The sequence below is a fragment of the Rattus norvegicus genome, chromosome 9, assembly GCF_021556685.1.
Source record: "Rattus norvegicus strain SHRSP/BbbUtx chromosome 9, alternate assembly SHRSP_T2T, whole genome shotgun sequence".
Taxonomy (NCBI): domain Eukaryota; kingdom Metazoa; phylum Chordata; class Mammalia; order Rodentia; family Muridae; genus Rattus; species Rattus norvegicus.
This window is the reverse complement of record NC_141542.1, coordinates 78,582,181-78,595,358: the sequence shown is the minus strand read 5'-3', so window position 1 is coordinate 78,595,358 and position 13,178 is coordinate 78,582,181. Positions and strand designations below refer to the sequence as shown.

General features: G+C 38.5%; 1 protein-coding gene across 1 annotated transcript in view; it reads right to left on the bottom strand.

Moving 5' to 3' along the window:
- Pard3b (par-3 family cell polarity regulator beta) overlaps positions 1-13,178 on the bottom strand; it is a 1,028,371-nt gene that overhangs the window by 634,113 nt on the left and 381,080 nt on the right. The window contains 1 exon segment of the mRNA NM_001191808.3: positions 12,447-12,618. Coding sequence (NP_001178737.1) covers positions 12,447-12,618 — 172 coding nt within the window.

Genomic DNA, 13,178 nt, shown 5'->3' with positions numbered 1-13,178 from the left:
TTTAGTTACACCAATACTCATTTCAAAATACATAATTGGAAAATGTTTTGAGGCATTTTCTACACACTTAATTAAACTCTTGTAGCTTTATCTTGAATACTCTGTATACTGGAGTAAGTTGGTACGAGTGTGAAACGGGAGCTAGCATTTTCACAATACTGCAAGACAATTTGTTGGCACTGCGTCTCATAGGTTTGCTAGGTAGATAGGAAGCCGGTATCTGTGTGGACTGACAATTGAGGTTTCCTACTATCTGAGTGTCTTGAGCATGGAGTGGGTTTTAGGAACTCTATTGTTATGTTCACAGCTGGCCAGGGCCACAGTTGTTTTAAGCTTCCCAACATAGTCTACTAGTTACAAAAATTGAAAAAACAAACAAACAAACAATGAATTCTTTCAGGAAGCAAGAAAGACCTAGTCAATAAAGACAGCGCCACCTTAATCCACAGAGAGATTACTTAAGGTCAGCCCTATATACCAGTGCACTGTGTATACACACACACCATCTGTGCATTCTCTCAGTGAGAAGAAAACAATACAAGACATGATGTATTCAGTGTGAACGCCTTGAACACAAATCTGTATTTTGTTAATCTTTATATTTCAATGGAGAAGATTACCTTGTAATCAATATGGGTTGCTAGTTTTAATTAGTTTAAGCTAATAAATTACATTCTTTCTCTAAATGTATTTGACAATAGCAGTGGTGGAGGAAAATTATCTAAAAGCACATGCTATGTCAGAATGGGAACATAAGCAAAAATATTGGAGTTAAATAAAGATCAAAAGGATCCCATGAATTACTCTCCTGCAAATCTCTAAATACATGATGGAAGGTATTGCACAAACCCAGCAGCCATCACATGCCATTCTGATTAATGTCCTGCCTGCTGCTTTGTCTTCAAGAAACTATTTTACCTATTATGTGTGCTTGAGGAAAACACATACAAGAGATTTAAATTCATGGTTCAAAGAAAGTGATAGAAGGCCCAAATATACATATTTATAAAAATAGAATATGGCTTCATGGGTGCAAAAATTGAAAGTGGGGAATAAGAAAAAAAAGACAGGATCAAATGAAAAGATGTTTGCATAAATATAAAGAGATCTCACTCAAAGCCACCAATAAATCTGAGGAAAATAACAATGTTTTCTGCTACTGCTTACCTGACAGGCTCTAGTCTGCAATGCCCTCACTTGTTGCTCACAATAAATAACACAACCAGGTCATTACCATTCATGGATTACAAATGAGGTAACAGACATAGTGAGGTTAAGTGATTTCCCTGAATTGCACAGCGTGTACGTGGCAGAATCATATTTAATCAGACTTGCTTCAGGGCTTATTATTTTAATTTCAATGCCATACTGCTATGGAGTAAATATGTACTATGATTTTCATACTTCCCTTTTTCTAATTGTTTCAGTACTGCCTTGGATCGGAAATGTCAAATATTTTGGCTCTGAGTGTGGAGACATGCATTATAGAAAGATTCCTGCCAACCTCTAGGAACTTTGCCTTGCTGGATTGGCAGAACATCAGATACAAACTCAGTGATACTATCAAACACGCACTAAATGGTATCTTCAAAGTAGGGCAGTAAGGTAGTCCAGAAAGTTTTTCTGGAGAAAATCAATTCTTGAAAAGTTCTATGTGTGTGGCAAATGCTGTGGTACATGTGTGCATATTTGTGTATGAAAATGGGTACATAAGTGCTACAGCACACATGTGCCGGTTAGCTGTAAACCTTGAGCACTGGTCTTCATTCTTCATCTTGCTCGAGTCAGGGTCTCTTCGTTGTGGTGCATGAGGTGGCCCACCAGCTTCTGAAATTCTCCTGTATTCCCTTACAGCCACTGGAGTGCTGAGACTACAGACAAGCACTTTAGGTTGATTCTGTGCATACAAACTCAGCACCCCCCACCCCCCAAGCTTACACAGCCAGTGTGTTATGCATGGAGCTGTCTCCCTTTTACTTGATAAATTCCTAATGTTTTAAATTTTAATTAATTTAATTTTGATTGTTACAGAAAGCAGAAAGTCACACATCTTCTCAAAGAAAATCTTCCATGATGCTCCTCTTTGACTCAAAATGTAATAAATTTTAAACAGGAGGTAATCACATTCACTACAGTGTAAAACCAGATAATAATGCTTTGAGTTAAAAGAAGAGTGGGACAGAAATGAACTTACTTAAACATGTCTGTGCCTCACACATAAATCAGGGTGAGGTATCATAAAAAGGAAAAAGCCAGACAACAATTTAGAAAATCCTCAGAGAAGGAAAGAAACAGTAGGTCTCAGACTTCTTTCTGTTCAGGCACACGTGATTCTCACAGGAAGTAACCCTGCTGAGCTCACCAGTGGGACAGCATGCTCTCCATACTCCATGCTTAGAAAGAAAAGACCATATTGGCCTGGAGTGTCTGTCTTCAGGGAGAGGGATGGATGGATACATTGATAAAGGGGAAACTGACAGTCATCCATCAATCCACTCAGTCCCAGGAGACCTCCTTGGGCAACAGAGGACATTATGGGCTACAGTGGGAAGACTTCAGGTCTGAGGTGTTTCTATTTGCTTTAAGGTCACCTACTGTCCAAACGAAAGACAGAGGAAACACACACAGACTGAAAACTTACTTCGCTTTACTAAGAACTGAAAGTCAAATAAAAGTCAAAACAATTAACAAAGCTGTGAGGAGGCCATGTTTATGATGAACGGCAGGATCCGGAGGAGCTCAGGAGGATCTAAACTAACTTACAAAGCAAAGTCTTTTTCAATATAAGGTTTGGTAATTGTAGCCTCTCTACTAGAATGGCAACAAATTATAAAAATGGAATTGTAACCAAGTAAGAGAATCGCACAGTAATTTATTTTCTGTCAGAGAGATGGCAAGCTGCTTGGGAAGGAGTTCAGGACTTGTGTTATTTTATATTCCTCTGGTAGCCTTGCATAATGCTTTTCATCTCCTGAGACATCAATAAATAATTATTGATTAACTGAAGCTGGTGACAGGCATGCCATCATTTTTTTTCCAGCATGGACACCCAATGCACTGATTTCCATAGTTACATTCTTATGCCCAGCCTTCTCCAAAGAGCAGATGTTAGCCATGCAGATGCTGAGTCCGCTACTAAAAGGGCAGTTAACTGTAACACCAAACTAAAGTCATAAGGTCAAAGGACATTATTCCTGAACTGTGACTAAAGGAAGGAGCTTGCCTCATGCATTCATATCTCTGGGGTAGAAAGTCTATTTATTTTACAAACACAAGTGAGGTTTAATTGATCTTCATAGTTTGCCAGCAGCAGATGACAACAAAACCACCTAGCTTTGTGCAGCTGGGCTACTTCTGAAAGGATAAGTTGTGTATTAAAAACATGGAGGCAACATTTCTCTCACAGTTTTTAGAAACATGGGCATTAAAGTCACAGCTTCTCCTTCACAACATTATCTGAAAGCCCAAATAGAAGCATCATAATTTTTCATGAGTTTGGATAATACAAAACATTTACTCAATTTCCTTGTTCATATCCGTTCAGACGCCATAGCTAAGTAATCCATATAAACCAAGGAAAGTAAGATGCAAGATATCTTCCCCTTTTCTCTAATTATATACAGAGAAACAAGGTTCTAGACGTCGTCCATCATAGAGGTCTGAGGAATTCACATCATCTCATAGTCACAGAGATTAGTAAGTAGAATCCTCCTCACATTTTTGCAAAGTATTGGTACTTTCTGATACCTTGTACAGTGTTCTCATTAGGCCAGTGCCTAGACAGACTGAGAGCCACTGCTTGTGTACCAGAATATGAATGCATGGTTCCAAAGGCAAACATGGTGTGGTGCCAATAGCAAGGATGTCCTGTGCTCTACCTATCGAGCATTAAAAGGGTAAACAAAAGAGAGGAACGTTCCTGATGCGGCCCTGGCTCAGCAAAGGCAGTCATTCTCGTTGCTGTGCATGTGAGCACCAACAGACCAAGTCGTTCCAGGGTTTCTTACTTTCATTGGGACAAATCAGTATTTTAGAAAAGTGTCTAATAGGGCATGAAGGGAAATAACCAAATGTGTACATACGGAAGCATAATTCATCATATAGCTTTATCAGGCAAAGCAAATGAGAAAGTCCTGAGCCAGTCAGGAAAGCGTGTCCAACGCTGAGTGACTTGTCCTTAAGATGGATCTTCTGTAAATAATTAAATTAGTGGCTTTTTTTCTTTGCCCATCTGGGCAGAAAGAAGAATTACACACACACACACACACACACACACACACACACACACACACACACACACACACACACACAGACTCTGAATGGCTAAACCTTGTTTTATAATGTCCATACAAAAGCTGTATCATATATAAGACATTAAGCAAGATTTTCCAAATATAAAAGGCAGGAGAAATCAAGTAGATTATGGTACTTTGGCCAGGGGCAATGAAAAATTACCAACACACACATATCCACAAAAGATATGTTTTAAAATCTGAATCATGTGGTTAAGAATACTCGATTGAGAAAAAGACAGGTTAATAAAGTAATGGACCAGCACATTTTAACTGACAAGCTAAACGAAGGCTCCCATAGAGAAGGACAACTCTGCCTCACTGCCTTGGCTTCTTACAGTGCTAGAATAGGGCAGAGCTGCAGCTCTGGTCCCAAGGAAGGGGACTGGGGCTACAACAAAGGAAGGAGAAGAACTCACAGGTGCATATTTTCTTTGTTACTTCGTCCTCCCATTAAAAATATAAATCACAAATCACTTTTATCATTGGTCCAGGGTTCTCAACAAAGCTGAATGTGACAGAGTCACTGAGAATATTTTTCACTACTTAGGGACCAGGTCTTTGCAAATGTGGCTTCAGTGCCCTTACTATTAAAAGCAATCTGCAAAAGAGGCTTTAAAACCCAGGGGTCTAATATCAAGTGAACAGTGGGAAAGGTGACCTTTCATTCTGTTTGTTTATTAGAGGATCTGCAGGCCCCATCTCAGTGTGGGTCCAGCATTGGTAAGAGGCCAAAGGGGAGGTGGCAAACTGGTGTTTTTAGAGGTCACATAATCAACTTACGAAATACACCTAGAAATGAGCAGGTAACTGTAGATACTCTCTTACAGTTTTGGGAAATGTAAACCCTGTATGAACAATTGCCTATTTAGACCGTAACAAAGAGCACTTAGGTGTTAAATGAAACCATTTACCAGTGAAACAAGTACACATAGGTATATTGTATAAAATTAAGGAAAGGAGATGAAGGATAGCTAAAAATAAGTCAGAAAAATGAAAATGAGATGAAGATCTGATCTAAATGAATATAAAAATAGACAAAAAGGGAAGCTGAGATGGTGGCCGTATATTCTTACCAAAATATACCCTTACATCATTTCATAAGCAATATCTTATTTAAAATGCATCTTCAAGAATAAAGACCGCTTTTTATGCAAACCTCATCATGTTAAACTTGTAGAGAGGTAGGGACTCAGCTTGGGCAGAAGTTTGAACGCACCCAACATTCCCTCTTTGAGAGAAGCAATGCTAGTTGGGTTTTAAATTGCATATTCAAAGTATAAGCCACATTCAAAGAATTCAGCTTTGTGCTTAGCTGAACACAAACAACACTGATTCCTGTGCAGTAATTAGTGATAAATTTCTCAGGATTAGTCTGTATTAGTATTGACTTTATTTCAATCGACTAGTATGATCTGGCAGTTTTCCAACATACATTTTAGATATTTAGAGAATAACCTGTTGGTCCCTGCTCCCTGCCCCTTCCCAACGCCCTCACCCCAGGCAACATTTCACCTATTCTGAAAAGAAAAACTAAAATAAAAACCAAAATAACAATAGCAAAAGAAGAATGGTGCCCAGAATAAGCTAGACAGGCTGTCACCTCCTCAGTCCTGATTTAGTTACCATCATACCAGAAAAGCAGCCCACATTTTGTTGACTATGTGGCCATGACTGATGGATGATAGCCTAGCAAGGTCACCATAGCTAATTACAGCATCATTCATCTGGCTTGCACAGGGGAAAAATACCAGGCTCCCAGGGAAGAAAAAAGAAAAGAAAGAAAAGCCCTTCTATAGCTGCTAACTTTTGAATAATCAGCCTCAAAAGAAACAAATAGGATGAAACTCAATGACCAAATTATGACTTATGGATTCATCCAAGCAAATGACCTTAGTTCTGTGGTAATTTTAACTCTTGGTTTCCAGCCTGCAGGAGAGAACTTCTAGCAACAAGGAGCCCTCAGAGGCTTAAGTGCTTTGTAGTGGGGATTCAAAGGCTTCATCAGGAGCCCAAGCCAACCGTGAGCTTTAGTTCTGCTATGTGTGTGGTGTGAGTGTGTTTGTCTAGGATCAGATGCCAAGACTTAAACTCCCATTATGGGCACAGCAGCTACTTACACACTACAGCCTAATTAAAAGAGTAAGCTTCCCTCTCTTTATGTTTTCCCGAAGATCGGGGCCATAAAGGGATTTGGTTTCCTTAAGAACTGAGAAAAATGTTCCCATATGTTGCTTTTGTGCCCTGAATTATTCAAACTCAGATAGAAAATGGTAGAGATTTCCAACAATAATCCAGGGCTACACGGTGTTTTCTGAGAACTACTGAAAGAAAATAAACAGGAGAGAAATGAGTGTTTTGAAAATAATTCTATTATAGCAAACATATAATCATAATTTCCATTTTTGTTTTGAAGAAGCACAAACACATATGGAAACAATAAAGCATCCAGGGCACCTTTCAAGTCTCAGAAACAAGACTCACTCACAACAGAAAGTGCCTCATCTTCAAAGTTTAAAGGAGAGAGAATAAAGCTAGCACTAATTCAACTCCCAACTTTAATCAAATTGCTTTACATCTAGGTAACACACATCACAGGAGTGGCAACAAGCAAATCCAAAGTACTTTTTATCCTGAAACACTATTTAAATTGCTTTGCTAAAGCAATTTATAACTAAAGGACTATCTTCTCATGTAAGCTTGAACCCCCAACTTGCAAATTTCAATCAAATACTGAGAAAATTATCAAAAGACACAAAATAGAACTCCTAATTAATTGGGGTCAGGATATGGAAAGTGACAGGGGCCCAGAGCTGGATTCAAACTAGGCTCGGTGTCAGTGAAACCCTCCTGAGACAATGACAGCTCTCTGAAGCAAAGTAAAGGCTTTGTTTATGGATGAGAAGCTGTAGATAATGGTAACACAATCAGGAGCAATCCACGCTATCTCCATTGTGCGTCTTCACTTTCATCCACAGGAAGCCTCATCTGTGTTTGTGTGGAAAGTTGTAATCATCACAGAGCTAAGTGACATGGCTGAGGACACATATCTGGGACTTGTACTAGCTCTACGTCACCTGTTCCCCAGTACCAAGAAGCTACATAATGTGTTTTGAAGAAGAGAGGATGATCAGGTACCACTGATCAAAAAGGTGATATGAAGAACAGTCATGGGAAAGGTAGAGGACTCTTCTTCTTCCAAACTTCAAAGGAAAAGCCCTCAGTATGTCAGCAAATGTGTAGAGATGCCTACATTGTAGAAAAAGTATTGTCGGAATTCCATTTACATACCGATTTGATGTAAGATCTCTCTCTTTCTCACACACAGACATACAGACACACAGACACACACACACACACACAGAGGCATTCTGCATGTCTGAAGTGAGAGGACAACAGTCAGCAACATACAGAATTAAAAGCAAATTGAGGCACCTCAACTCTCTCGTCTTGGTTCCTCTTTAGCTTTAAATTTATAATTATTCAAAGTATCTGTTTATTAATTTATACTTTATCTCAATTCCAAAAGGATATGAAGTGTTATTATTATCACATGTAATATTTAAAGGGCATGGATAATTGAAATATACAGTTCATCAAAAAATGTCAAATAAATGAAGGAGTATGGTGTTAGAGACCCAATTCTAATTGCAGTTTTAAACCAACTAGTCATTCAGCATCAGAGCACACAATGAGTTGAAGCTGTCACATATTCATTTGTAAAACAGTGTCAATCACTTAGACAATTGCTAATTCTAAAACCCTATGCAACTGTATTTATAACATTTATTCTAAGGGGCACATAATTACTTAGAGTAGACGTGAGCTTCCTTGCTCAAAGCTTCTGGACTCTGCTTACTGTCTATTTACAGATATCCTATAGTTCTGTCTTCCTTTTTACTATAACCTAACCTATTTTTTGAGAGTTGGAAAATGCAATAGCATCTAGAAAGTAAGCAACAAACAATGTTATTCTTAACTGGGATCAAGAATTTGTCAAATCATGTTTACAAATGCAAATATGTTTATAAGTACTAAAGGACTCTGAAGACCTTTTTCCCATTAATTTATTTTTAATAATATTAAATAATAATGATGATAATAATGTATTAACTTTCTATCCCAATCACAATCCCCCTCCTTCCAGTGCCCCCTCACATGGCTCCTCCCCACAACCCCCTCCCTTTTACCTCTGGGATCGGGGAGGATCCCCTGGGTACCAACCTACCCTGGCACTTCAAGTCACTGCAAGACTAGGCACATCTACTCCCACTGAAGCCAGACAAGGCAACCCAGTTAGGAGAACAGGATCCACATGTAAGCAACAGACTCAGGGATAGACCCTGCTCCTGTTATTGGGGGACCCTCATGAGGACCAAGGTGCACGTCTGCTATGTATGTACAAAGAGTCTAGGTTCCAGCCCTTGGATGCTCTTTGATTGGTGATTCAGTCTCTAGGAGCCCCCAAGGGTCCAAGTTAGTTGAATCTGATGGTCTATTTGTGGGGAGTGAAAATTCTTGAACAGGGCAACTTTGAAGTCCAAATGAATTCTATGAGTATGACTCTCTACAATTCTACCTGCTGTTCAGTCCCCAGAGTTTTTTTCTTAAGTAGACTGTTGTGTTAACTATTTCTAGGATGTATGATAAAAGATAATGGCCAATTAGTAATTTATTAGAACTGAGTCTGGGACAGTTACTTAGTCATTATAGAATCTAGTAAAAAATTCATGGTAGAAATAATTTAGATAAATGACATTAGAATTATGTTATTGCCCCTTGATTTAAAACTTAGCTTGAAAATTAAATATAAACATATATACACATAATTAGTTTATAAGATATGGAATTGCAAACCATTTTAGGTTAGAGAAATATTTTCATTGAGTGAAAAGCTGAAAGTTACTCACTGTATATTAGTATATAATATTACCTTAAAGATTTAAACAAAACTTTATAGAATTTATGCATTTGAGATTAGAGAGAAATAGATCATAGGAGCTTATCAAATAAGCAGAAACGAAGAAGAGAGTCAGGAACGGGAAGCAAGATTTGAAACACAGACAGACAATAGAAAGGAATTGTAAATGATAAGTGCCTCATGGTAGCTATAGGAAGGACAGGCAGCCATGAAAAGTGACCAGAGGTGAAGACCACACAGGAGCTATGTGGCAAGAGCCCAAGAAGGCCTAGAGCTCAGAATCTGGCATTGTCTAATAATCCTTCATGAAAACCTGCTGGAAGAGATGTGCTATTCCTCTTCTGGCAACCCCCTCCATGAGTTGACATAAGTAGGAGCTCGGGTGCACCTCAAAACATAATGCAGTCACATCTCAGAAGAGCCATGGAAATGCATTGCCCAGTCCCATCCCGAGGCAGTAAAGAACCACCTCCTGTTATGAATCAACCAATAGGAAGACAGAACGGGCAGAGGCAGAACTGGATGTATTATATACTTATATAACTTCTATACTAGAATAAAACCCTGAGTATTTTTTATAACTAAAATAAAGTATTTGAAAGAGAACCATTTCTCCAAAGTTGTTTTAATTATGAAGTTAGGTGTGACGGCTGGTCTTCACTGTCAACCAGGTTTGGAAGACAGGCCTCTGCTTCCTAACTGTAAGTTCATTATGACCAACTGTCTAATCCTCTTGTCAGCTGTTTTGTTATAGGAACAAGCAACATGAACAAACGCTAGCTTCTGTCATTGTTTAATCTATGACATCATTAAACTCAATGACATGTATGTGTGAGCCTAAACATCGGTCTTTCCTGGGCTTCAGTTCATATCCACAAAGTAAACTCCAAGAAAGTCTTATCAATAATTTATTCTATGGACAGCATCTTGGAAATAGAACATGGAAGTAGTTCCTAACACTTGAGCCAGCATAAATTCATATTCTGTTCACTCAGTCTGTGGCTCGAGATACTAACCTTCTCTGTCCCATCTCCTCATCTTTGGAGAAAGAATGTTAAAACATGACTAGACACATTAAGTCTTCAAAGAATTTGAGCAATAAAAGAGTAAGTGTTGAAATCACTCAGTGTAGTCTCTTTATGGCAGTGTCTGATATGTACTCTATTGAATCAACAATATGTTTTGTTCCCATCTAATGAAAAAAATCATTTTCAAACAAAGAGGGGCTCAGAAGAGATGGCTCGGTGGTTAGAGAGTTTTAACTGTAGTAGACATGATTTTCGTTTCTACATCCATGTCTAGTGGCTCATAGCTGTGAGCCTATAGCACTAAGAAATTCACCATCCTATTCTAGCCTCCAACATAACACACACACACACACACACACAAATAAAAATAAGATACATTTTTTAGAAATAGAAAAAGAATTCACTTTGAAAGAAAGAGCACGTGAGTTAGTTCTTCTTCTTGGATTCAACACCAACAAAAGAAGCTGTGAAATGAAGAAGGGGAACAAGCTTTCTTCCCTGAAAAAGCCCATAATAGAGAGGTGGAAGCAAGTTGCCCAAGTCAGGGATACTCTATAAGTCTGTCTTTTGAAGCCCACAGCACTTGCTTATAAATAGAATATTAAAACAAGCAAGAGCAATTTTCTCCTTTCGTCTTCCCTTATTGCCTAATTTTCCTCTCATACCATTTGCATAATGGATAAAAAGGCATCCATTATGCAAATGAGCGATGGGGCTGCAAGGTTGCTGAAGCCACAAGTCTGGCTCCAGAAGAGGAGCAGCCGCCAACCAGCCCTTCACCATCTCTGCAGACTGCTTTGTTAGATTCCATTCCAAAATATGCAGGAAAATTATGAAGACCATAGGCCATTAATTTCCATTTCGTTTGTTTTAAAAAAGACACTACAGAAGCTTTTCAGAAATCAAAACAAAACAAGGTTATTTGGTCCGGCTATATATAATAAATTTAACAGTAATTTTATTTTATTTTTTTGAAATAGCATCTCACTATGTAGCATAGTTGGCTGTCCTGGAACTCACTATGAAGACCAGACTGGCTTTGATCTCACATATATCTGCCTGCCACTGACTCCTGAGTCCTAAAATTAAAGACATGCATCAACATAGAAGGCAACAGCAAATATTGAATTTCAAATGAGGGGGAAAGATACTATTGTTTTTTACAATTTAAATATTTCCCACTGATGTGTGTGCTTGTGTGTGTGGGTGTGTATTTGCATGTGTGGGTGTGCATTTGTGTGTGCATTCCGAGATATACCAGGGAAGTCAGAGGACAACTTGAAGAAGTTGGTTATCTCCTTCCCCCTTGTGGATCCTAGGAATATACCTCTGCTCATTGTGATTGACAAGGTTTTTATTAGCTCAACCTCCTTGCTACCTAAGTTTTCACAATTTTAAGTGCATGTTCCTCTTTAAGAAAAAAATTGATTCCTTTTTAGAAGTGGGGACTGACCTTCTGACATGAGAATTAAGTCTAAATAAGTTCTAGCCAGGACACTCAGTAGTCCCAGAATATTATGTTCACAATCAACCCAAATAAAATATACTTCACACACCAGCACACTAGTGGGTTGTGGAAAGTGACACATTATTAGATGGAGCTAAACTTGTCTAAGAAGTGTCAACAAAAACAGAGACATGAGGAGTAGCACTTGGCAGAAACTTCAGAAGAATGTCTATTTTTATTTCCCACATTTTGAAACAAATATTAAGTCAAAGAATTCTGAGTAAAACCACCAGGTAAAATGGTGTCTTTTTTGGAAAACAAACCAGGTGATTTCAAATTTTAAAACTAACTCCCCAACTGTTTTTTCCAATGTCCAATGAAGAAAACCAAGATGACTACGACAGAAATGGAACCTTATTTCTAGTGTGGATTCCTTGGTAATCCTTAGCTTTTTCCAAATGATGAACTTTATAAAAACAGTGATGCTTCTAGGAAACAGGCAAGCCTCATTCCTCACAGTCTGACTCCCAGTGTGATTTTTCAGGGGCATGCAATTGGGAATCAAGTTCAAGATAAAAACTACATTTTCTTACCTGAGCTCCAACAGCACAAAAGAGCCTTAGAAAAATAACTTAGGAGACAAACCAGGTGTCTTTATAAAGAACAATATTAATATGATGAACTTCACAGAGAAGAAAGGCAGTAAGTTGATGCAACATGCAACCAGGTAGAAGGCAACATCTAGAAAATTCACCTACCTAACTTCAGAGCAGAAGGGGTTACTACAATTTCCCCGCCGATTGGTTTAAACGCAGCCAGTTGGGCAGCCACTTCTGTGTCGAAAGCATCTGGGCTCTGCCGATCCACAGGGTTTCCACTGGGGCTCTCAATCTTTTGGAGTGGCTCTTGTTCGTCAAACACAGCAATCAGCTGAAAACGAGTCCAACAACACTAATTACTTTGTAGGACATACTTATCACAGAGACACTGTGTCTAGTTGATTGTGATCTTTACTTGGTCTTAAAGCAAATGTCGCCTTAAAAAAATCTTAGAAGTTTTAATATTATTATGTCAAGATCTTTAAATCTGCAATAATATAATCCCCATAATCATAGCAACAGAACATGATTAATGGGTTGTTCTTTGTCGATTCTTGAACTAGTCAGTTTTGGCCAGGTCTCATTACAGGAATGAAATGGCTGCCTCTTAACCTCTTTCCTCATGAATGTCTTCACTGTATTTCTGTCTCTCTGTCAGTCTCAGTATATATCTCTGTCTCTCAGTGTCTCTCTGTCCTGCAAAGGCTCGAGCTTACACCTTCACCTATGGTAGGTAAGTGTTCTATCACAAGGCTATACTCACAGCCTCATTTATAACTTTCTCCAACATGCCTGAAAGGTACACACTCGCTGAGTACAAAGTGAAAGTTTAATATACAAAAGCCGAACAATAGAATACATTATAGGAATGTATATTCTAGTCACAGAGGA